This window comes from Pelophylax lessonae (assembly GCF_965119305.1).
Source record: "Pelophylax lessonae genome assembly, chromosome: 1".
In the NCBI taxonomy this organism is placed as follows: domain Eukaryota; kingdom Metazoa; phylum Chordata; class Amphibia; order Anura; family Ranidae; genus Pelophylax; species Pelophylax lessonae.
Window position 1 is genome coordinate 101,640,969 of NC_138768.1, and position 26,851 is coordinate 101,667,819.

Consider the following 26,851-nt stretch of genomic DNA (forward strand, 5'->3'; position numbering starts at 1 on the left):
TTTTCGTATGAAAATTTGGTATCGGCTGTCCAAAATTGTGCACACACTATATGAAAATCGTATGAAAATTCTTTGTACTAAAATTTTGACCCGATTTTCTTATAGTGTGTACAAGCCTTAAAGGGTAACTCCACTTTTGTGGGGAAATATATAGCAAATAAAGAAAAAAACAATATAGCATATACAATTGCGACACAGTCATATTGTAATTGAATATTATTAAAAATGACCTTTCCTTTTCAGTCTGCAGCTGTTGTCATTTCTTGAAAATGCAATACAATATGGCTAGCTCGAGATGTTCTGTACAGAAAATGTATACTGACCACACCCCAGAAACATAATTTCCTGCTTGTGTAATTGGCTCACTGATTTTCCCAGAAGTCTGCCTAAAATACAAGTCAGATTTTTGGCATCCCCTGCAACAAAAATGTCATTTTTGGTGAGATACTCCCAATAGGAACACGTCTAAAGGGATGCAGCTTTCCTCATTAGAGCTCTGTAGCTGCACAGCTGATTGATAATTATGAAACCACTCCCATTTGACACATTCAGCACAGAGGCACAGAGGAACAAACAGGGACTTCTCCAGAATAACAAAAGGTAGGAATCTGCTACAAAGTTTGTTAAAATTCCTGCAATGTACAGAGATCACCAAGAGGGGAATGTTTATTTCTCAACAAAAGGGGAGTTACGCTTTAAAGTGGAGTTGTGGCTGAAATGCTTTTGTTTTGTTATAGTATAGTCAGGGCTCGTGCATTTACATTAAGGTATCCTGTAAACTGTCCCCTGTTTTGTGTTTGTGCAGCCCGTATAACTTACTTTATTCTAGTCCTGTACAGCGCGGCCATCTGCAGTGTGGGCATCTGAAGCGGCAGTGTTCCTGTTCTGGGGTTCCGTGCTCACACTCAGCCTCTTTGGCTCCTGATTGGAGGAGATGCAGCCTCCCATACACACGTACAGTGCTATGCATGGCCGACGCCCAACCCCCTCCAAGCACAGACCTAGGCCCCTCCCATAGAAGTGCCAGCACCGCTCTATCTCCCCCTCTCTCTCTCTCTCCTTCCCTACAGCTGAGCAGAGCAGCTTAGGTGCGTGTCAGTATCGGGGGCGGGGCTGGACGCAGTGCTGTCACGAGGCAGCTGGCACTCTGCTCAGTCATCGGCGATGCCCATTGACTCCTGGAATCGATGACACTCATCTCCCAGGAGCCAATGCAAAGCCAGAAATTACGTATGTCGCCTCGGCGACATAAGGAGGGAGAGAAGAGATGTTTTAACATAAATATGGACAAAGGAACTGACAAAAAAATAAAATAATATGTATAAAATAAAATGCTAATTCGTTTTTAGCATACACACAAGTCTAAAATGTGGGTGGAACTCCTCTTTAAGTCTGTTATTTTTCTACAGAATAAGCTGTCCAGCAGATATAGCAGGTAAAGCAGAAACTATAGGCACATTTTTTTTCAATGTGGATAGCATAAGGGAGGGTTATGACCCCTGTAAGGTTTAGGCCTCATGCAGACTGGACGTTTTTACAGCTGCTGTTTTTGGCATCAGACGTTTTTATCTGCAGCCAGTCAACTCCCCAGCATGTTATCCTATGTGTCCATTCACACATAGGCTGTTATCAGCAGTTTTTGGCAGGGGCATTTTCTGGCTGGGAAAAAACCCCAGAACTAGTGTGTTTTACATAGTTACATAGTTACATAGTAGGTGAGGTTGAAGACAACAGTCCATCCAGTTCAACCTGTGTAGGTGTGTGTGGCTGTAATCATCTCACATACCCCTGAATGTTCTGATCCTTGAGATTTGAGATGTACGTCTAACAGTCTTTTGAAAGCCACCATACTACCCGCAGAAACCACCTCTTGTGGTAGAGAATTCCACAATCTTGTAGCCCTAACAGTAAAGAACCCCCCATGTTGCCTGAGGTTAAAACGCTTCTCCTCTAATCGCATTGTATGCCCCTGAGTCCTCATGCAATCCCTTCGACTGAACAGCTTTTTTTCTAAGCTGAGATCCCCATTGAGATATTTAAAAATTGCTATCATGTCCCCCCCCCCCAGGCGTCTCTTCTCCAGGGAGAATAAATCAAGCGATTGCAGACGCTCTTCATAATCAAGGTCCTCCAATCCCCTAATCAGTTTAGTTGCCCTTCTCTGGACTCTCTCCAGCTCCAACACATCCCTCCTGAGAACTGGACAGAATACTCCAGATGCGGTCGGACCAGAGTTTTATAAAGTGGAAGGATTATAGACTTATCTCTGGAATACATCCCTTTCTTTATGCATGCTAATATTCTGCTGGCCTTGGCAGCTGCCGCTTGACATTGCATGCTGTTGCCTAGTCTATCATCAACCAAGACTCCCAGATCTTTCACCATTTTTGATTCCCCCAAGGGTTCCCCTCCTAATGTGTATTGTGCTTTTATGTTTCTAGTCCCCAAGTGCAAAACCTTACACTTCTCCACGTTAAACCTCATTTGCCAAGTCGTTGCCCACTCCGTTATTTTGTCCAGGTCAACCTGTAGGATATCTGCTTCATGCTGTGCAGTTATTGCCCTGCCCAATTTTGTGTCATCTGCAAAAACTGATATCGAACTACTGATCCCGTCCTCAATGCTGTTTATTAATAAATTGAACAAGGTTGGTCCCAGGACTGAGCCTTGGGGGACCCCGCTTACTACCTCAGACCAGTCTGAGTATGCGCTGTTTATTACCACCCTTTGGACACGCCCTTTTAGCCAGTTCCGTATCCAAGAGCAAACCCTGCTGTCGATACCTGCAGACCTTATTTTATAAATTAAGCGCTTATGGGGAACTGTATCAAACGCCTTAGCGAAATCTATGTACACCACATCCACTGGTCTGCCCCTATCTAGCTCACAGCTCACCTCCTCGTAGAATGTTAAGAGATTGGTTTGACAAGAACGCCCATTTGTAAACCCATGCTGGTTACTGCTGATGATGCTGTTGTCTTTAGCAAACTCTACGATATAGTCCCTTATCATCCCCTCCAGAAGTTTACATACTACTGATGTCAGACTGACAGGCCTATAATTTCCCGGTATATGCCTCTGACCCTTTTTGAATATCGGAATCACGTTTGCTTTCCTCCACTCCCCTGGTACATCTCCTGTCCTAATACTGTCAGCAAAGATCAGGAACAGTGGTCTGGATATAACCTTACTGAGTTCCTTGAGTACTCTCGGATGTACGCCATCCGGGGCTGATTTTAAGAGGCATTTTTCAGCAGTAAAAACGCTCCAACTCTGATAAAAGCTTATGTAGCAAGGTTTCCAGGCCCATGGCCTGATGTGGGTCTGCCATTAGTACCGGTACTTTCCCCAGCCCATGTGAGCTGTGACCCTGGGTGTGACAACTGAAACAGTGACAACTCCAGCATCTTTGTTTGTGGTTTTTATTGATTTTGTAGGGGATGGGAGAAGGGAATGAATGGGATACTCCTTGAGGCTTAACTATACACAATTGGGAAAAGTGCCCGTTGGCGCTTCCTTGACGCCAGCGCGGTTTCTGCCAACGCTCACTAACGCTTAGAATAACTTGATGAACACAGAAGTGCTTAATCCTCAACTTTTAGTCCAGAAGATCCAGGACTGAATACTCTAGAACTCTTGACACTGTTTAGCTGTGTAAGTCACTGAATACTGTCCTCCTTGGCCAGCTTTAGGTAGTATGAAGTAGAACTCTGTAGAACTGTGTTGGCAACTGACACACACGCTGTACTATTCAGGGCCCAAATGTAGGTACCCCCTTGGACTTGAACTCTTCAGGGTCTACTGACTATGCACCCGCTCTGTAACTTCAGGGTCCTCAACCTAGGCACCCCTTTACAGCTAACTGATGACTGAATCTTAGAATCTCTTCCCGGAGTGGTCCGCTCTAACACTAGGCAGACCCCCAGGGGCAATCCTCAGTACTCACGACCTGTATAGGCTTTCCTGGGACTGGACCCCTCTCGCTCTCCGCAGATTCTCGGCACACCGGATCCCCTCAGCTCACTCTGCTCACTCTGGATATTCAGACGACACCCCAAACTATCCGCTTCCTCAGACAGGAGGAGAGAGACAGCCGCACTCTCCCTCCTGGGACTCTCCTCCCGCCAAAGACACCCTGTCACACACTTCCACCAAACTTATACTCACTCCCAGAATCCTTTGCAGCCTAATCTGCCTTCTGGGCTAGTTACAAGCTGGGATGTGTCCCCTGATTGGGCTTCCCACACTGCCCTATGAGAATCCTCTCACAGGAGCCAATGGGGATACTTCTCCTCTTAGCAGGCACATCTGGACGCCCTGACACCCTACCTAACAAATCGCAGCCCTGCTGTTAGGCAGACAAGGCCCCCTATATCTTTACCTAGCACCTACCTGTAGGGTGATACACTTAAAAACCCTGAAAAATGCCAAAAAACACTGAAAAAACACGGCTATTCAGCATTTAATGAAGTCTTTGAGCTATAAGCTTTTGTGGAAGTATAGTTTTGCTAAAAAAAAAAAAAAGCTGAAAAACCCTACAGCTTAAAAAAGCTTGAAAAAAAGCTAAAAAACTTCTTCTGTAGCTACAGCTTTCTACTGACGTTTTGATAACGTCCAGTGTGCATGAAGCCTTATTTTTGCCATGTTTGACCCATTGGGGAGATTTACCTTGACTGCCTGTCCCATAGGCAAAACAAGAAGTGAGAGGAAATCTCATCATTTGCTCTGCGCACAAGTTCCTCTTTTGCTGACACCACCTCCCAGTACTGCTTGCAGCTACAAGTCTCTTGAGTCTCTGAAGCCTTAACCACCAGGAGACCAAGGTGAAAACCCCTTAAACAGTATGTCTCCAGAGTTTCCAGGGTGTGTTTGCAGGTCGAAAGCTTATGAAACAGAACTACATGAAATGGAAGGGTGAAGGGTGTGGAGGTGCAGTCAGTCACCCTCCATCTTTTTATTCCCCTTACACTGTAACTGATTCTAAAAGGTACAAGGTCCTTTCCTCAATTGCTCTTGTGTGCTGAGGTTTAAAATGGGGAAAGCTCAATCCCTTTTGTTCTGCTGACTTGTAAAGGACCTCGGTTATCACATACCTGTCTTTTTGGATCTGCCATCTTGGACACATGTCTCCCAGCCATAAACACTCTCCCACATTCTTGGTCAGAGTCCCCAGTGTTTAGAAGAATGGAATATTCCCTCCATTTCAATACTTTACTGCAACTCTTCTTACATATATTTCCATTACAGCATCATATCTCTACAGCAGTGTTTCTTAACCTTTTTTTAGTCAAGGTACATTATAAAATTTAAAAAACAAAACGAATACTTTTTTCATAACACAGCAGCATCTACACAGGTAAAAGAGAGTATGTTATTAAGGCGCTCACAGGGGGTGCTGCTCTCTATTGTGGCTGCTAGTAGAGGCAAATGGTCAGGCGGGGTTCAGGCAGGACACTGGTACTTGGACGAGTTGTCAGCTGGAACAGCCTTGGGGGGGAGTGGGGCTCAGATGCCTGGAGGCTGAGAGTGTTGGGCTGACCCCGGGTGTAAGGGGGGAGGGGGAGTCCGGGTGTGGACGATCCACTGTTCAGTGGGTGGATGGGGATGGGTTGCACTCCAGGCTGCTCTCCAGGTGAGCGAAGCAGCTCAATGTTAATCATAAAATAAAGGGGGAAAAAAGCGCCAGTGGAGTGCAGTTATAAAAGAAGGAAGTTTTATTAAAAAGAGGAACAGGTTATGGTGACTCGATAATGGACTCACTTCAGTGCAGTCACTGTGGTGCCCTCCCTGGTGTTGGTCAGTTAGCTCGGTGCCTGCTCTGGGTCCTGATGCGGTCCAATCATCCGGGAGAAGTCCGGGGTCTCTCAGGCGACTTCCGGGTCGGATCGGCATAGGAGATGTGGAGCGTTGTGGAGGCTTCTTCCGGCTGCGTCTGACGTCACGGGGTGTCTGGGCTTTGGTGGGCGTATCCGGGCGTCACAACATGTTTCGGAGCATGCGCAACATGCCGCTGGCGGGCATGCGCACTCCTTTGTCAAGTTGACAAAGGAGTGCGCATGCCCGCCAGCGGCATGTTGCGCATGCTCCGAAACATGTTGTGACGCCCGGATACGCCCACCAAAGCCCAGACACCCCGTGACGTCAGACGCAGCCGGAAGAAGCCTCCACAACGCTCCACATCTCCTATGCCGATCTGACCCGGAAGTCGCCTGAGAGACCCCGGACTTCTCCCGGATGATTGGACCGCATCAGGACCCAGAGCAGGCACCGAGCTAACTGACCAACACCAGGGAGGGCACCACAGTGACTGCACTGAAGTGAGTCCATTATCGAGTCACCATAACCTGTTCCTCTTTTTAATAAAACTTCCTTCTTTTATAACTGCACTCCACTGGCGCTTTTTTCCCCCTTTCTTTTATGCATCTACACAGGTAGGACACCCAACAGTAGAGGTGATTTATTCCTTAAAAGCAAATACACTTTTGCATACTGGTACTGATTAGTATTTTAGCATTTCTCTTCTCCCTCAGTTTCTCTCTAACGTTACCTGCACCTGACCCACCATGCCACTGACGCCCTCCTTATGAACCTATAATGTCATTGGTGATTAGCTGACCCAAGCCATACCCAAGGTTTTTAATGCTGCACAATAAAAAAATCTTCGACTTTGTGTAACGAACAGGCAGGCCTAAACCATCCGCTGGTTTGTTGACATTATTTGAGCGATTTGGGGTACTTTTTAGTCATGTTGTCAGGGCACCCCTGAAGAACCCAGAAGGCACCCCAGAGTGCCGTGGTACTCTGGTTGAAAAAGGCTGCTCTACAGAATCACTGACAGAGTCATATTGCAGAACACCATCAGTTTTAAAGTGACATCCTAAAAGTGCATTCAAATGAATGCAGAGCACCCCTTGTAAGGTTAGCTATCTTCCATTGCTTTTACAATAAGCTCCTCACAATACTTCGCTCGCCACAGAGTTCCTCAATCCTGGACCACAAGGGCTCTGCACCAAGCCACAGATCTGCAGTTGAGGTTCAGGGGTGGCAAGGTGACATCACTTGCTTCTGAAAAGATGTTCTTCTGTCCCACTTGTTGGTGCTGACCAGCCAGGCAACCCTCACTCTTTTTCTAGCTCAATTATATGTTGCTGCACAGGGGTGAACTGCTCCCAAACCCAACTTTCTTGGCTGGTTTTATATGGGCACTAGCTCCACCCATGACATCACTACAGGAGGAGCAAAACTTAAGCGGGCAATAGACTGGCTGCTGTAAACTATAGGAGAGAACAGCCAATTTCACAACAAAGGTGTATTATGAGATAGCAGGGATCAATAATTGTCTGCATGGGTTTCATTTCAAAAGAGCTCTTGGGTATGTTTGCTCATCCCTATTAAACACCATCAAAATCCAAAATAATATTAATGCTTACACACATAAGAACAAGGACCATCACATATAAATAGGAATGACATACAAACTCCATAAAGATAGGGGTCTGGTGCTAATAATATTCTATTCCTTTCTTTTGGATACATCTACATTTTATTCTTATATAGGTGCAAATATAAATATTATCAATGGAGATGACGTTGTCCCCCATTCCAGACCTTACATGGCACTAATAGAGACTCAGAAAGAAAGAACAAAATCAATATGCGCTGGAAGTTTAATCGAACCTGACTGGGTGTTGACTGCAGCTCACTGTAAACTGTAAGTACACATGTTTTTTATTTTAATTTTATCATTGCCTAATGTAATGCTTCATAAACATTATGCTATTAAAGTGGACCTTGCACAAAAATAACAAGCTCTGCCTAATACATCAGGGCTCTCTCCCGTGCCCACATTGCCCAAGCCAAGGTTTCTGGACAATCTTTCCTGCGAGGTCCCAAGGAATGCTAAGTATCCCAAATCTCACAAGAAGATGATTTTGAATTGAGCTTGAGTATCTCCCTGTGCAATCTGGAATAGTCAGCATCCTCCGGGATCTTGACAGAATGCTTGGAGGTAAGGTAAGTATAATTAGATTTTTTTTTTTTTTACTTTTACAGCATGACTTATTATAGGATGGGAGGCCCTGATATATTAAGTTTATCCTGAATGTTAGTGCAAGGCCCACATTTAACGAACATTAAAGTCGATGTACAACCAAAGTCAATTACTTTTACATAGCTAAAGCACTGAATTTCATTACCATGTGCTATATTTTTTAAAAAAATACACCTACAATGCCTGGTGAGCTGGGGTAGTATCTCTAATTGTGATCAGTTTTTTATTTTTTTAGTAAAAAACAAGTTTAAAAACAAAATAAAAACTAGAAGCCTTGGTCCAGAAGATGAACCAAAAAAACAGAAAATACCGGAGGATGTTCCCTAACCATAAACTGTTTTTTATAGCCCGTGGTGTGTGAAACACACTCAAAAGACTTACACCCGGTGCATAAAAAAGTGCACACACGCAAACGTGAACACACAAAAAGTGCACAAGGCGTACACACATGGCCCTCCTCCGAAGAGGAAGGGCCCTGACCCTGATCCCCCGGGGCGCGAAGCTCCTGACAGGGACTGAGGTACTCACTTAGGTCCACCCAGCCGAAGCCAGGCAGACCCCATTCTTCAGGGGGACTGCCGAAACAGCCCACCCCGAGTACTAGGTAGGGCTCCCCCGAAGGGAGACCCCATGGGGGAGGGCGAACTAAGCCAAAAGGCCATATCCACCCCCTCCCAAGACTTACAGGGCAGGCCCGAGGACCCACGCCATCCAAGTCGTGCAAGTGACAAACAACCAAAAAAGGGACACACGTGGACACACAAACAAAGAAAAACAGAGTGGGGAAAAGGGAAGTGGAGAAGTGCTGGGTAGTGCCTAAGTGCTAGACCTCGGCAGGCCCCCCGGCCAGGAATAAAAAATTCCTCTGGTGTTGGCCAAAAGGCCCACCCCAAGAGGCAGGTGCAGAAAAAGTGTGATGGTGCAGTGACCAAGGTGCCACAAAAACTCAGGCGAGCTGCCCCTCACCAGTGAAATTGAGGCACCCCTGGGCTGCCACCCCAGGGGCACGTACACCACGGGCTTTTTCGGTCTCGGCCCCCGGCCAGACCCAGTGTAGCCCTATCCCATCAGGAGGCATCAGAATTTTAGACAGCTTAGGGAGAACCTGCCTTCAACTGGGGACAAGCCTTTTGCAAGGCCAGATTCAACCCAGGAGGAAAGGTTCCCCCACCACCATCCGCCATTCCTTACCAATCACATCCAGGAGCAGTACTAACCGGAAAACTGGCGAAACCGGCTTTCCCGCTCCCTTCAAACTGACAGGGGCGGACCCATTCAAATCAGAAGGCAACGGACCCATCCGGCTTTCTCTGACAGTGCCTACTTCCCGGTCCTCCAGTTACGCCTAGAGCGCCCCGGTTCATTTCAGCCCCTGCCGATACTAACCATCAGGGTCCATACCAACTGATAAGAACAGATACTACACTTGATCTTAGCCAAAAGGCCCTACCATAAACCTGAGATTTAAACCCAGCTAATATTAATAAAAATAATTGTATATGCTATAAGAAATGGAATTACAATACTATAGAACCACCTGTTGCTCTTGTCGGTGTAATTCAACTGTTTATTGTTACGTTGTATGTACATTGTGTTGTAGTATAGACAGTCAGTGTTTTGTAGACATGTGCGTTTCGTAACGAAATAATTGTCTTTCAAAAATGTGATATTCGGAGATTCGGATGTATGCAAATCTTCTAATGGACATAGTAATGAATGTAAACAAACCAGAAAAAAGTATAACAAAATTAACGAATGCATTTGTTTCATTCGTTTCATTTGGATTACGTCACATGATTGGATAGTCGTTCGGGCCCATGGGGAAATTAAAAAAAAATTTGAATGTGTTTGATAGTTCAGATTTAAGTATACAATATTTGTGATTTAAATTGAATTTGTAATTGTCAATGTCAGTCAGGTCAGTTCCACAGTCTAATGTAATTCTTAACTTTGAAAAAAAAAAAAAAAAAATGGGGCCGCCAAATTTTGCATTATTTATTTAGTTGCATCCGAAAACATCAAAGCCTTCTGAATAGTTGTGATATATAAATAAATAATCCACCCAAAATATTGATCTTCAAAACTAACATATCGCAATATTCTGAAAAAACTGCTAAATGTGTCGAGTCCACCCGGATCAACGAATATATGAAACAAATGCAGAAAATAACGAAATGAATCCCGAAAACGAATCGGTTCAACAAACTAAATATGACAAAACAACATTCTTAAATGAACAAATGCATCTAAAACTGAACAAAACACACATTTTGGCATGCACATGTCTACCGTTTTGGTGGTAGAAACCAAAAGATCCTAGCTAAATTACTGTAAAATTCAGTTTTGCCAGAAAGAGGCTGATTTGTTAAAACCAGTGAAAAAAAAAAAAGTAAAAGCATTTGCCCTTATACTTGGTGTGACAATTTAAAGGATATATAAGGTAAAAAAAATGTACATTTACTTTTTCTTTTATTAGGAGCCCGTAAAGCATTGCACCTGTGATTAGCAGATCATAGGAGCAATGCAAGGCTCTTCCAGACAGTCAGTGTAAGCATGTTCTAACTTGCACTCGCCTGGGCCAAAGACCAGTTGGCTCCATCTGTATGGAGTAACACGTGTGTGCATTGCGCTGTTGGTGGAGTGACAGGAATCTGGAGCAGCGGATTAACATAAAAAATTTGCATAAAAATTGCCAAAAGTGTGAGTGAAACTTTAGCTCTGTAACAACTGGCCTATGGTGAACATTCCCTGAAGAAATCAAGTGTTTTTGAATGGCATGGGTGGTTGAAAGGGGTTCTAAAGTCAGAAGGTTTTTTTTATCTTAATGCATTCTTTGCATTAAGATAAAAAACTTTCTGTGTGCAGCAGCCCCCCTAATAATTACCTGAGCCTAAACTCAATCCAGTGATATTGCATTGAGGATTCTGTCATGCATCTGCAACTGTATTGTATTGTATATTGAATGTATTATTATTGTTTGATTGATCCTTTACAATCTTACTTTTTTCAATAAATTGTAATCTATTTTAATCAATTCTATCTTTCTCGAAAGATCCTCATTAGTTACCCTTAAAGTCCCACCCTTTTTAGGGGGTCATTCCTTTTCCTCTTTATCGTGATATTGCATGAGAACCTCTGTTGCCTGGGACTCTCCCTCCTGATTGGCTGAGATACAGCAGTGGGCGCCAATGGCTCCTGCTGCGGTCAATCAAAGTAAGTGAGCCAAGAAGGAGAGAAAGGGGGTGGGGCTGAGTCACAGATCCGTGTCTGAATGGACACATAGAGCAGCGGCTTGGTTCGGGTGCCCCCATAGCATGCTGCCTGCTACATAGGCACTTGGCAGGAAGGAGGGGCCAGGAGCGCCGGTGAAGGACACGAGAAGAGGAAGCTTCGGGCTGTTCTGTGCAAAACCACAGCACAGAACAGGTAAGTATGACATGTTTGTTATTTTTAAACAAAAAAAAAAAAAAGACTTTAATATCACTTTAAGGATGGGGCAGGAAGATGTCCATCATGACACAAGAATTGAGCAGCCAAAGATGCAAAGGAAGGATGTAAATGTGGAAAATTAAAAGGTTACGGGAAACTGTTTGGAGGAAAATACCGGAACTCTGGCCTGTCAAGTGGATTCTCTAATTTTCTTGCACATGAGGCGGCAAGTGTTTGGTTAATGGCCCAGAAATCCATTCCAAAACATGACCAACCACCTTTATTCTTCTGACTTAGCACCCTGCAACTTTTGGCTGCTTCCAAAATTAAAAAATGCTTTAAAAGAACACAGATTTGAGGACATTGTGGACATCCAGTGTGCTCCAAAAAAGATACTGCGCAGCGTTCCATAAAACGAATTCTAGAAATGTTTCCGGTAGTGGCACAGTCGTCTAAAAAAGTATGTTGCTTCACAAAGGGACTGATTTGAAGATGACAACAGCTACTAGTATACAGGTATCTTTTACAGTCCATTCTGGGAATTAAATTGTCACACCTTGTAAACCAAAAATCCAGTCCAAATGCTTTCTGCTGATAACAACTCAACTTTTGCATTCAACACTGCCTCACAATTAGCAGCATTGTTTTTGACCTGCTGTATGCACTCCTGTAATTGGCCATTAGGCTATCAGTCTTAGGGACTTGATTTTTAAGCATTACTCAATGAGTTCCTTATTTAGTTATTTATAGACTAAAGGCCCTGTTCACACCTGAGCGTATTTCAGGTCGTAAAACACTCATCTCTGAAGTCTCAAAACGCAAAATTCCATTAATTTCAATGGCCCTGTTCACATATGAGCGTTTTGTCACCTGAAGCAAAACGCCTGAAGCTCAAAAAGGTACATGAGCTTTTTGTTTGGCAAATTACAAGCGTTTTTGTTAGATGTCAATGCCTGCCTCCAAACACCTGCAAAAAAAGCCTGAAAAACGCCTGAAAAAGGCCAGAAAAAACGCCTGAAAATTGTACGCTCTGGTGTGAATGGAGCCTTAGACCGCATTCACACTAGTCCAAATTGGACCGCGACTTGTCAGCCTGACAAGTCGCGGTCCGTCATGCTCCCATTGTGCGGTACAGGAGCCGTTCTAATAGGAGCGACACAAGTCGCTCCTACTTAGAAAAAGGGTCCTGTACTACTTCGGGGCGACCTGGAGGTGACTTGCATAGACATTCATTTTATGAAGTCCGTGCAAGTCGCGCCGAAGTTGCGCTGCACGCGACTTCACAAGTCGCCCCCGAAGTCGGAGCGACGTAGTGTGAACCGGCACTTAGTGGTCTGTTTATAAAGGATTTGATGGTAAATTCACAAATTAATTTGTAAAAACAATTTGCCATCTTGACCACATTTGTATGGCCTGCTAATATTTACACCGAAAAGGAGAATCTGAACAAGGCAAACATAGACAGCAATCAAATGTCACTTTTACAGCAAAATGGTGGTTTTACACAGTTTATGCACTAGGAGGGTTAATATAATAATTACAAATGACTTTTTCATACATAATCAAAACAGCATGCCAGGTATGCGGACTAATATCAATATAGTAAGTGGGCAGCCAGCCTGCAGCCCCTGCCATGCTGATACCAGTACACATTTCCTTTAAGTTAGGGGTCCCCACAAAATGGGGATACCTATCCTAATGCAACTGGGCTTATGTGCAAGCTACATGCCCCCAAAAGGAGACAAGTAGGTGGTTACTACTTCAATTGTGAACTGGTTTTCAGGGTCCTTTGGACATAGTTTTAGTGTAATTTATTATTGCTTATTTTACTCATACTTAACTCACCCAGTAGCTCATCTCAACTTTCCTGCTAGTATAAGGTGCATAATTTCTTTACTGATAGCCATGTTTCTTTTATCTTTTGTGTGAAATGGTTCCGTTCCTATATCAACTTTTTTTTTTTTTTTCATTTTGTATAGAATAAGGCCCCTTTCACACTTAAGGACCGTTCATTTCATCAGTTCTCTCACATTTTTTCAAAAAAGTTTACATCAGTTTCTCATTAGTTTTTACATCAGTTTTTTACATCCACTAGCAATTCAAAAGCGAATGCAAAAACAGTGTCCGTTTACATCCATTTTTCATCCGTCTTTTTTTTAACAGAACAAAAATAGGGCTTTGAACCATTTAAAAAAACAAATGATGACGGATGTGAATGTAAACTGATGTAAATGGATGATCACCCATTTACATCTGTTTTTGCATAGGGATGCATTGATGTCCATTTTTCATCGGTCAATGAATGGGTGTGTTAGCTCAATCTTGTCAGGAGGCAATTACAAGATGATTTACGGCCCTTCAGTCCTAACTCCCCCTGTGTAGTGAATTCCCCCCCGCTGGCCAGGAGATGCAACGACAAACAGCGAATTAAGCTTAGCGTAGACACATCTAATTTATTTCAGTTCGGCTCACAGATTTATAGGAAATTTGAGCGGGAAAAACCAGTTCAAACTAGGGTACAATTCATGGGTCAGTTTAACAATAAAATATATATACTAAGACAATACATGAAAAGGCCCTTGTGTTCCCCATACATCTCAATGTGGGGTGTCTCGTGTCTGAAATTGTGTTTTGTGGAGAAGCCGCTCCGTCTGTGTTCAGCCGTCTGATGTGTTAATGTAAGCAATTGTCAATTGTGTTTAGGTGTTGTCTGTCGTCTATATGCAAAATACAACTGCCAAGTGTCAAAGGATGTATGAATGAGGTGTGTTAGTCTGACGCGTTAATATGTAATTGCAAGGGGCCACATTCCATTGGAAAGTGGGCATGAGCTGAAATGTATTATGAAATATAATATTTCAGTAAGGCACATTGATACACTCTTTCAACCCAACCTTTGATCCCAACCTTATTCATAAGGGTGGGGTCACCTAGAGTTTGTGAATAGCACTATGTGCCCTCCTGGGATATATGTCCAACTATGAGTCCCACATGATAGTAACCATCCCTTAATGAGCTGGACATTCTTGACATACCTGGGTTGTGTTATTGTATGAGTGCATGTCATATTATTGGTAACTGACTTGCACAAAACAGGTGACATTACATTCTAAAGTGTATGTAGGCTGGCGACTTGGTTGTGTGCACATAGGGATATAACTTCTTAGAATTCTATCAAATCAAAAACAGACATGTTCAATGGGGAGGGCCATAGCTTGCAAGAATCTATGGCCTGAAAAATCTAAACTCCATATTATGGCAATAAAGTCACTACAAATAGACCATGGCAGCAAATACCACCTGTTGACTATAGCATGTGAATCGTCAACATCTCCTAAAGCCTTTGCCAGGAAAGGACAAAAATAAACCCCCCGTTCAATGGGAGGAAAAAATTCCCTTTCGACCCCCGTATCATCAGAGTGGTCAGACTAAATCCCTGGTGGCTGCAACGTTAAACAATGTCCTTTGTGTCCAATAGGCTTGACTTCAACTGTAAAGTGGAGACATGAATGTCTCGTGTCTCTCTCCTTTCCTGGGGTGAAGAAGGGCAAAATGAGGAGAGGTTCTCCGGGTGGTGAGCACATGTTGCAAGTAACCAGACAGTGGCTACTAGTGTTAAGCTTGCTACAAAGAGTACCACTGCTGCACGAATGGGAAGTCTTCCAGGAGTAGGGGTGTCCGTTGGCATTGTACCAATGCGTCTGTCTGGATCCAACTGGAATTCGTCTGGTGCTCGTCACAATCTCCGGTCCGCAGTCGTGGGGTCCAGAGGTGGGGCTTCCTTCAGTCGTGATGCGTGGATCCAAACCGGGGAGTCGTCTGTCAATACCGCTGTTCTGGTCACTGCTTGAACTGTCGCAGGAGGTCTGTAGGGTGGGTCTAGCGATGTCAGCTTATGGGGGGCCTTTCACGAGGACTCTGCCTCCAGGCTTGAATGGGTGGGTCGGTGCACCTGTTGGCAAAGGAAACGAGAGCGAAATATCACCATAATCACTGTTTAATTTTTCAATTAATTCTGCCACATATTCCTCTTGCATCTGCTGCAAATCTCTAGATACGAGAATTAATGGATTCATGGGGTTGGGAAGGGTCTCCCCATCAAAATTTCAAAGGGAGATAGCCTGGTACTTGGGTCTGGAGTCATTCTGACTTCAGCAAAAAATAGCAGGTAAGTACAGAGACAAGAATACAAGTTTTACAAGAATGGCAGGAGTATATTGCGGCACTGGGCTTCTGGTCTTACAGGCAGGCAGCAAAATAAATGCTAGTAAGAACCATTTGCAGCACTGGGGTTTAGGGCCTACAGGAAGGCAGGTAATTTTAAGACAGGAAGGATACCTAATGGCACTATCTTAGGAGAACACAGCATGTCCACACATGCAACAATGGTGAGGGCCCTTGGAGTGGTTGAACTGCCTTGTATTCTCCAAAGGTGGAGATGGGTTAACTTGCAGTCCTCTTACTCACCCAAGCAGGCAGCTACCTAGAACTAAAAGGCCAATGGACAACTGAGAATCCCTTACATGGCTAAAATGCTGTGATCACTAAACAGTAGGGAGTAAAATTCAAGCTGTCTTGTGTACATGGACACACAGAGACACACAAAACAGCTAGAAGTGAGTACCCATGCAAACATAAATTTATAAGGGATTGCAGTTTCCCAGTGACACCAAACAGGAAATTGAAACCAAATAGCCTTGGAGACACAGGGTTTGACTTCAAGGACCATTTATATGCAAAGCCTGGGGCAATGAGTCACCTTAGAATGAAAAGAGATGGCTTGGCTGGCCATGCAACTAATTGAATTCACAACAGGAGGTTACCTTGTCTTAAAGTTTAAATCTTACAATACCAAAATAATCTTAACAAACAATGTAGTAACACTGACATAACTTTGGTGTAATTCTTAGCACACTATAGGTGTAATAATAGAGCAACAATTTATCCAATTCTATTCTTCCATCTCACAATATAATAAAAAACTTTATAAGACAAGAGATGCTTAATTATCTAAGGCATAGAACCTCATTAATGCCAGAGCTCATATGTGTCAAATTAGAACACATCAAATATCTGACACCCAATAAATAAGAACTTTCTAACACCCATAAAAACAGTCTAATCAACCAGAAAAAAAACAATTTGCAAACAATACTCCCATTGGTGAGTTGTCGTTGAAGGCTGTGATCGTCCTTCGTTCTGAAAGTCTCAAATCAAATTTATCTGAGAAATAAGCATCAAGAAAAATTTTGTAACAAAACATTATACTTTTCCTCCTAAAAATAAACCAACGGTTAGAGGAATTTAGCATACAGTAAGTATGTTGGAGGCAACATGTAGTTTTACGTGTTCTGATATCAGATGCTTCTGGATAATTGAACCTAACCACACCTGGTCTGGAATGCAAAGTGCCCAGCAGGACATTCCTGACAAGAGTCATAAATGGGAATTCTTATTCTCACAGGATGTTCTCGCATAAACCTCCTATTGTGACATATGGGTGTAGAGGGGTCTCAGATAAGATATCCTGGGCAGGTTATTCCTACATCAAAGGCCAACGGTGAATGAAGATGACCCAGGTCAAAAACAATGATTCGTGGACAGATGGCGCCCCTAGTGGAAGAATATAACATGCTTCCTGGAAAGATGAGCTACTTCCTGTTGAGAAGGAAGGGTGGCGTATGAACTGTCATTGGACAAGAAGACAGTGGGTGTTTATCTGGGTGGTGTCTGAGTGGGCTTTAAATCCGGATTGCAAGATAGAATCTGTCTCTTAACTCTTGGCTGCTGACTTTTGGCTGTGGGCCATCATGGCTCTTGAGCTACTCTTTTTCTCCTTCCTGTGTGCTTGAGACCAGCTGAAATATATCGGACCCCGAAGAGGAATATGTAACGTATCATCTGTAATTGTTTTGTCTTATATGCTCTGTAATATTCCTTTAGTGTTTCATGTTAGCATTTCTACTTTCTTTATAATAAATTAGATCCTTGGTTATTTAAGCAGCGTGTTTATTTTTATAGCTAGCATTGTTAGTATACCTTCCATTAACCTTATCAGAGCTTTGATAGACTATTATAGGAATGGACAATAGAATACATCTTTATAATAAATAGGGGAGGTATAAAACCACCCCATAATTTATTTCAAAGTATGTCAAACATTTTCCTTCCTAACAGTGCACTTCTCTTATACCAAAAATTGTTGACGTCAAATTAATTATTACCACGTGGATTTCTATATTTTTTTTTTTTTGTTATGGTATACCATAAATTTAAAGAAAAAATTATTATTGTTCACCATGGTTAAAAAATTAGCAGCTCAAAAATAAACATTAGTAATTTCCCATTTGGCTACAAGAAATTATACGTCACCATTTTTTCACCCATTTGGAACATTCTTCAAAACTGTTTTTTCTACAAAAGCAAAAACTGATAGTAGTTAATATACATCTGCATATACAATTAACAGATTCTTTTGTACTTTCCTCTTCAAGTTTACTCAGCTCAGTCAATTGGCATGACAATACAGCTGTTTACACTCCCTAGCTTTTGCAATTACCTGTGTCACGGACGGGAGAAGGGGGGGGGGGGGGTTGTGCTGAAAAAGGCACCAATTTTTTTTTTTTTTAAAAGTCAGTGATAAAGATAAAAAGACAGTGACAAAAACCTCAATGATAAAGTTCAAAATTGCTCACGATTTTAAGGATAGAAATACAATTTTATTCCTTAAGGTCACACTTTACACACCAAGTATATTTTCTTGCTTCTAAAAGCTGCCATGACCAACATAGCACGGATTTGTTACCTTTTAGTTACATCAATAATAAACAAATAACAAATCATTATATGCAACCAGTATTCATTCAGTGTTATGAAATGCTTTGCTGATACAGCACTGTAACAGGTGTTGTCTGTCGTCTATATGCAAAATACAACTGCCAAGTGTCAAAGGATGTATGAATGAGGTGTGTTAGTCTGACTCGTTAATATGTAATTGCAAGGGGCCACATTCCATTGGAAAGTGGGCATGAGCTGAAATGTATTATGAAATATAATATTTCAGTAAGGCACATTGATACACTCTTTCAGGGTGAAAAACAGACATGGCCCCTTTCACACTATTTTCTGTTTTTCATCCATCTGTTGACGGATGAAAAATGGACATCAATGCATCTCTATGGAAAAACAGATGTAAACTGATCCATTTACATCCCTTCACATCGGCTTTCGTCAACATCCTTTTTTTGGAACAGATCAAAGCCCTATTTTTCTTCAATTAAAAAAAAAAAAACAGATCTGACAAAAAACTGATATAAAAGGATGAACGGGATGACGCCGTCATGAGGGGGAGGAGCCTAACGGCACGCACGTAGGCCGGAGGGGGAGAAGGCTATCTCCTACCTGAAAGAACTAAGGATCCCGACCGCTCCCGACCCACCCTCGGCCAGACTCTAGACGCCTAAGTTCCCGGGGATGAGCGCGGGCACTGTGAGCGGTGAATCTCGCTGACCCCCCCCCCCCCCCCCGCCTGACGTCTGCCTCCATGGTTCGATACCACGCTCCGTGCAGCACCAATACCTGGAGGAGTTCCGCTCGTCTCGCAGCACACTGACGCCGACGCTGGCGAGCCCTGTCTCCTACACGGTGACGCAGGTGGGCAGCCACAGCGGCCACAGCGGCGATAGGTGAGACCTCTACGCTAGCCGCCAGCGCGGGAAGCCGGACGTGGACGGTAAGAAGCGGATCCCGAGGAAGCGGACCTCTAGAGAGCTGCCCGGCCCACCTGAGCCCTGTGAGTGACGTGAAGTCAACAGGGTAGCTGAAAAGGAGAGGAACACTCCTCACCATTTTTGCACCGTCTCACCCTATCCCGCATAGTCTATCAGGAGATGCCGATGCCCTGATGCCTGAGGGCTGGGAAGTTGAGGAGACAGGAGAGCAAACAGCCTACAGATGAACAGAAAGAAATTTTAAAAGAGGACAGTCTACAAAACCGTGAGTTACAGAGGAGTAAACCCTCTTTCTATTTCATCTCTACTGTTACCCTACTGTTTATTAGAAGGACTTATAAAGACTTCCTAGAGATAATATACAACAAAACAGCTTGGTAAAATATAAAGTCAGCACACCTGAGACTGATCTAGCTGCTTCTTGTTTAAATCAGTAACTTCACATAAGCGTCTTTTATTGGATTAGCAGCTGCAACAGTTTCTCCATACCCTACCTTAAATCAGCACATGTCTATACTACATTGTACCTCGGCAACCGGACCATCATATGCAGGTACATATGCATGTATACCAATTTAGTGGGTGAAGAAACACAGAGACTCATAAGAAGAATACAGGTATAAATAAAGACCTCGGGGCTATATAAAACAATTAACACTTTCTCTGGGAAATAATAACTGGCATTGCCCAAGCATTTTGTTACCCCATACAACATGAGTTCCTTTCTTGCTCTTCTGCTTTTTTTTATATTTTTTAACATTTAAGGATGAGATTCACCTCAGCTTGTATAAGGATCTGAGCAGAGAGGTGGAAGGCCGGAAGTGCCTCATACTGCAATCCTTTATAGCTGCCTGTTAATACGGAGTCAAAATAGAGGTTACTCGGCCTTTCTGTGTCTCCCTCCGGCTTGAATGCAAACAAATTTGATACTGAATATCAACACGGTATACCTAATTTTTGAGTACCAACATATGGAGTTGTGAGACTTTATAAAGGAACCTCGGAATAACTCTCTACATAATGAGGGGTAAATCCACAAGAGGAGGAGCTATTGCAAAATCACCAAGGGTGACCTCAAGCCCTAATACAATAAGGAAATTTATGACACAAGAAAACGTCTCAGGAAAAACATCTCAGGAAAAACAACAAGGAACAGACAAGAAGAAAGTGGAGAAAAGTCAAAAAGCGGAAGTAGCTAAATCACCAATCAGTTCAGCTAACTCAGACTTAAGCCTAAGGACTGAAAATGATGAGGAAGAAGAGTAAGAGCAGGGAGAAACAAAAGAACATGCCCCCACAAAAGGTGAAATGCGAGAAATGTTCGCAGGATTGGAAAAATCATTAAAAATCGAATTGATTAAAATTCAGACCGACCTAGGCCGTGTCCAGATGGATCTGGGACACGCCCTGGGACGGGTAGAAGAACTAGAGAAAAAACAAGAGGACCAAACAAAAATAATACAGGGAATGAGGAAAGAAATAAATGAGACCAAGAAAAAAGCCAGAGATCTAGCTTATAAACTAGAGGATCAAGAGAACAGAGCAAGACGAAAAAATTTGAGGATCCGAGGATTAAGGGATACAGCACAGGAAGAAAATTTAGGAGAAAAACTTCAAAAAATCTTAAACCCAGTATTAGGTAGAGGGGAAGAAGACCAATTACTGATTGAAAGAGCCCATCGCATAAGAAAATCGACAGGAGTCTCAGCAGAATCACCTGTGATAATCAGGTTTCAAAACTATACTGATAAAGCACAAATATGGGAAAACCTAAAGAAGAATAAATCATTACTAAATGCAGTAAATACAGAAAATGACAAGATACAGATATTTACAGATTTGGCACCGGAAACATTGAGGAGAAGAAGAATTTTAAAGCCTTTGACAGAAGAGATGCAAAAACAAGGAATCAGATATAACTGGGGTTTCCCAGCTAGTTTAATAGGAAAAAGAGATGGACGATCAGCAAAACTCACTTTTCCAGAGGAAACTCAAGAATTTTGCAAAAAACTTGATATACAGGAGCCAAACCTGCCCGGATGGTATGAAGGTGACAAGGAAGACGAACCAGGAAGAAACTCACAAACGGAAGAACAACAATGGACATTAGCTAGGAAAAACAAAAGATAATATGCGTGGAAATACTGTCTAAATAATGCAAACCGGGAGAGAACCCCCTTTTTCTTTTTTTTTTTTCTCCTCTTCTCTCCTGCCATACGCGGAGGGGCTTTCTCCTACCCTCATATCGATGTGAACTGTGTGGGGGGACTGAAGGGAGGGGGGGTCGGGGAGGGGGGAAGGAGGGAGGGGGAGGGAGGGGAAGGGAGGTAAGCTACACAAAGGTAGTAGGATAGCCCCCCCAAAGCCGGAATGTCCTTCCAATTGAGGTAGGAGATATATCGTGCCAACCCATTAGAGCACCACCCCAAAGGAAATGGGTATCAGGGAGAATGACCCAAAGAAACAACTCAATACCCTAAGATCAAAAGCTGATCAAAAGAATATCAACACGAGACGGAGAGGGACGGAGGTGGGGGGGAGGGGGGGGGAGAGGGAGAGAGATGGGAGGAAGGGAAGGGACAGGGAAACTCTCCATTGCCTAAAAGGAAAAGAAATTTTAAAAGTTTGTCAGACCAACAACATTGGTAGTATTCTGTCAGCAGAATTTAAATCGATCCGGCGCCTCCGTGTTTGAGGAGGAGCTGGACCGGGCAGAAAAAATAAAAATGAATGATGAACAACTAAAAATAATAACATACAATGTAAGAGGATTAAATTCCCATATAAAAAGGTATAAAATATTGGAAGAGTTGAGGAGAGAGGCAGCAAATATCGCTTTTTTGCAGGAAACGCACATCTCTCTCCACTCGAATATAAAACTTTTTTCTAAACACTTTCCTAAATGGTATTACGGGGACTCACCAATAGAGCGTGCAAGAGGAGTAGCAATAGGAATAGCTAGAAATATAGAATTCTCCCTAGATGAAATGAAAACAGATCCGAATGGTCGATACATTTTTCTTAAGGGACAAATAAGGGGGATGGAGCTGACATTAGCCAATATCTATAACCCAAACAAAAAACCAAGTGAATATCTGGGGAGAATCCTGAATGACTTAGAGAGCTTTAAAAAAGGCTACCTAATAATGGCAGGAGATATAAATTTTTGTATAGACCCAAGCGTCGACAGTACATCGGGTGTAAGGATGCTGGGAGAACAAAAACTAAGGAAAATAAGGGTAAAGCTACACCAGAGTCAATTAGTAGATGCATGGAGGGTTCAACATCCAAAAAAAAGAGATTATACTTACTATTCCTCAATACACTCGATGTACTCAAGACTGGATTACTTTTTTATTGATCACCGCCTATTGGAATTTATAGAAATTACAGAAATAGGTACAATCACATTGTCAGACCACGCTCCCCTAACCTTAACAATTAAGACACCGACCCACCACAAAAGTATGGGAACATGGAGGTTAAACGAAGAACTAATTCTAGAGGAAGAAATAGGAAATAGACTAGAAAAAGAACTAGAGTTATATTTTCAAAAGAATGACACGCCAGAAATATCATCCGCTATACTCTGGGAAGCTCACAAAGCGTATATTCGAGGAATATTAATATCTAGTGCATCAAGAAAAAAGAAAGAGAGGTCCAATCAAATCAATACACTCATAAGAGAAATATACGATCTAGAACAAAAACATAAAAAAGAATTTAAAAAAGAAATAGAGAAAAACCTTATAATTAAAAGAGATGAATTAAAAGATTTATTGGAAGAAGAATCTAGAAATCATTTCAATAAGATAGCTAGATACAGATACAAATTTGGAAATAAACCAGGGAAATCTCTAGCAAGATTACTGAGGAAGAAAAAATCAAAAAATTACATAGAAAAAATTAAAAACAGTAAAAACGAAACAGTTAATTCAACCACAGGAATAGCTAAAGCGTTTCATGCCTTTTATAGTGCTTTATACAACGTCCGGAAGGAAGAAATCTCAAAAATAAGACAGGAAAGAATAAAAAATATCAAAAAATATATTGAGGAAGCAAACCTGCCCAAAATCCCAGAAGATAAATTGGAACTTCTCGAGGCTCCAATAACTGAAAACGAAATAAGAGAAGCATTAAAAACCACTCAAAATGGAAGGAGTCCGGGTCCGGATGGATACACAATAAAGTATTACAAAAGATTTAAAGAAATATTAATACCAAAAATGCAAGAATACCTAAATAAAATAGGGAAGGAAGAACTAAGAGAAGAATCTCTAATGGCATATATAACGGTTATACCGAAAGAAGGGAAAGATCAAACCCTTTGTTCTAGTTATAGGCCAATTGCGTTGTTAAACGCAGATACAAAATTATTTGCGAAAATCTTGGCAACGAGACTAAAAAAATTACAAAAAACGTGGATCCATGCGGACCAGACCGGATTTGTTCCAGGTAGAGAAGGGAAGGATAATGTGATACGCACCCTGCTTCTCCTACAGAAAACAAAAAAACATGAGACCCCCTCCATCCTATTATCAATTGATGCCGAAAAGGCTTTTGATAGGGTGGACTGGGACTTCATGAAAGAAACCATAAAAAATTTAGGGATTGGGTTAAGAATGAGGCAATGGATAGAGGCATTATATAACAACCCCACGGCAAAAATCAAAATAAACGGAAGTCTATCAGAGAAATTTGGAATGAGTAATGGGACGAGACAGGGGTGTCCCCTGTCACCCCTATTATTCGTGTTAACCCTGGAACCATTATTGGCAAAAATTAGACAAAATGTAGACATAAAAGGAGTGATGGTAAACCAAGATGAACACAAAGTCGCAGCATATGCTGACGACTTGTTATTCATCGTCACAAATCCAAGGATTACCCTCCCAAACATTCAAAAGGAGTTAAAAGATTATGGAAAGTTGTCAAATTTTAAAATAAATCCAATAAAATCAGAAATTCTGAATATAGGGTTAAATACTCAGGAAGAACAAAATATAAAAACATACTTCCCATACACGTGGACAAAAGAAAAATTAAAATACTTAGGGATATACTTAACACCTCAAACTGAGAAATTATACCAAGCTAATTATATACCGTTATTGAACGAAATAAAAACAGAAATAAGAAAGAAATCAAATGGTCAAGTCTCATGGATCGGAAGAAACAATGTTGTTAAGATGTTTATCTTGCCAAAAATCTTATACACTTTTTCTCTGTTGCCAATAAACATCCCCGCAACTTTTTTTAGGGTAATCAGAACCTTACTGACAAAGTATATATGGCAGTGGAAAAAACCCAGAGTACAATACAAGATCCTTACAAGAAGCAAAACACAAGGAGGATTAGCTACTCCAGACATAGAAAGGTATTATAAGGCGGTAATTATTACACGAATGGTGGATTGGACAAAAACAGAAAGGAGGGAAAAAAGATGGGTAGAGATAGAATGTACACAAAATAATAATCACCTACACAAAACAATATGGATCCCACCAAAATATAGGGAAACACAGGGAGCACATGAACTGACAAAGGTAGTCTATAAAATATGGGATGGGATAAACAAACAACTGAAATGGGAATACAATTCACCAATGATAGCATTAAATGGCACTAAATACTTCCCACCCGGGGAAGAAGAACAGGGTGGAAATTGGATAGGGAACACTCAATTAAAAGATATCTTACACAAAGGTCACATAAAAACACTTCAAAAATTAAAACAAGAAAATAATAATATAAAAATAGACGATTGGAGATATCTCCAGCTGAAACATTTTGTCAGCTCATTACCACAGCCGATTAGGTCTGAAAAAAATCTTAACAATATCGAGAAATTGAGCTACTCTCCCATGCAAAAGCATGGAGTGTCTCAGATTTACAAAATGCTGACGGATTGGCACAGTCTGGAAAAACCTCCATATATAGTTAAATGGGAGAAAGAAATAGGGACACATTTGCAAGGACAGGAACTTGGGACTGTACTAGGGATGGTTGGATCCACAGCCATAGACGTAAGTACCACAGAACTAAACTATAAATGTCTATTTAGGTGGTATATCACCCCAGAAGTGATAAATAAATACCAACCAGGCAAGACAGACAAATGCTGGCGGGATTGTGGCAACATAGGTACAATATATCATTTATTTTGGGACTGTCCCAAGATAAAAGATTTCTGGTTAGAGGTAAGACAACTGATTGAAGAAATCACCGAAATAAAAGTGCCGGACGATCCATGGGCCTGCCTATTCCATAAAACAACAATACCTTTAAAAAAATATAATATGACTCTGGTCCCAACCATGCTGAATATAGCAAAAGGAACCATACCAAAAAAGTGGAGAGAAAAGGAGAGCCCGAAAATAAAGGAATGGTGTAAAAATATAAATAATAACTATAATATGGAATATGTATGTAACACTCAAGAGGAGATCCCAAGAAATATGAAAAGAAAATGGGGGAAATGGATAGAATTTAAAAAATCATCTAAATATATTGAATTAAATAGTTAAGCATATCTACCATGGGGTGGTACTGTAGAATGGAAACTGTTGGCAAGAAGGGGAGGAATCCTGGGAGGGGGGGGAGGGTGGGAGGGGAAAAATGTATGATATTTAATGTATGAATCACTGTATTTCCTTTTTTCTTTTTTTTTTCCCTCTGCATAATTTTATTATGTATTTGTGAATCTAAATCAAATTGGTGGAATACTGTTATATATTGAAATTTTATATGCAAATAAAAACAAAGTAAAAAAAAAAAAAAAAAAGGATGAACGGTCCAATTTTGCATGAAAAAATGGCTCCAGGACTCAAGTGGTTAAGGACTCTAGCAGTCAGATGTAAAAAAACTGTTGTAAAAACGGATGAAATACAGATGACAAACTGATGTAAACTTCATCTGTTTTTTTCTTTGAAAAAGGGACGGTCTGTAAGTGTGAAACTGGCCTAAAGGTCTTTTCACATGGGTGTTTCCTTCAGTTCATCCATTTCACATCCATTTTTACAATCGTTTTTAACCTTCTTAGTGGTATTCCCGAGCGTGGCTCGGGGTTAAAGTTCAGAGCCAAAAGCGGTAACCCCGAGCCACACTCGGGGTACCGCCAGAAGCATCGCGAGATCCTGTAAGCAGGGTTACTTACCTTGTCACCGGGATCCAGCGATGTGTCCCGGCGGTGGTTCTTCCTCCCGATCATCTCCGTGCCCCGGTTTCCGTCTCCTGCGACATGACGTTCGCAGGGGGGTGGAACCAGCGGCAAATTCAAATGTAAAAACACACCAAACACACTGATACAATGCAAAATAAAAAAAAATCACATTAGTTTGTCCCCAGTGCCCTTTCTTGCAGTTTTACTGTACTTTTTATGTATATATATAATGTATACAGTTGGTTTGGGCTGCTCATTCACAAGAATTACATGCAAAATAATGGTACCGCTTTCAGCACCTAAAATCCGAAAGAATCATACCGCCAGGGAGGTTAACATCTTCTGAAGAAATTTTTTTAATGCAAAAACAGACGGTAGGGCTTTAATCCCCCCCCCCCAAAAAAAAAAACGGATGTTGACAGAAGTGGATGTAAACTAATGTAAATGGATTATCATCAGTTTACATTTGTTTTTCCATAG

General features: G+C 41.9%; 1 protein-coding gene across 1 annotated transcript in view; it reads left to right on the plus strand.

Annotated features, from left to right (window-relative positions):
* The window catches only part of LOC309543547 (uncharacterized protein), a gene marked incomplete at its 3' end in the record, with an annotated part of 142,719 nt that overhangs the window by 12,418 nt on the left and 103,450 nt on the right, over positions 1–26,851 (plus strand). The window contains exon 2 of the mRNA XM_082242968.1: positions 7,558–7,711. Coding sequence (XP_082099094.1) covers positions 7,558–7,711 — 154 coding nt within the window. The remainder of the gene's footprint in view (positions 1–7,557; positions 7,712–26,851) is intronic.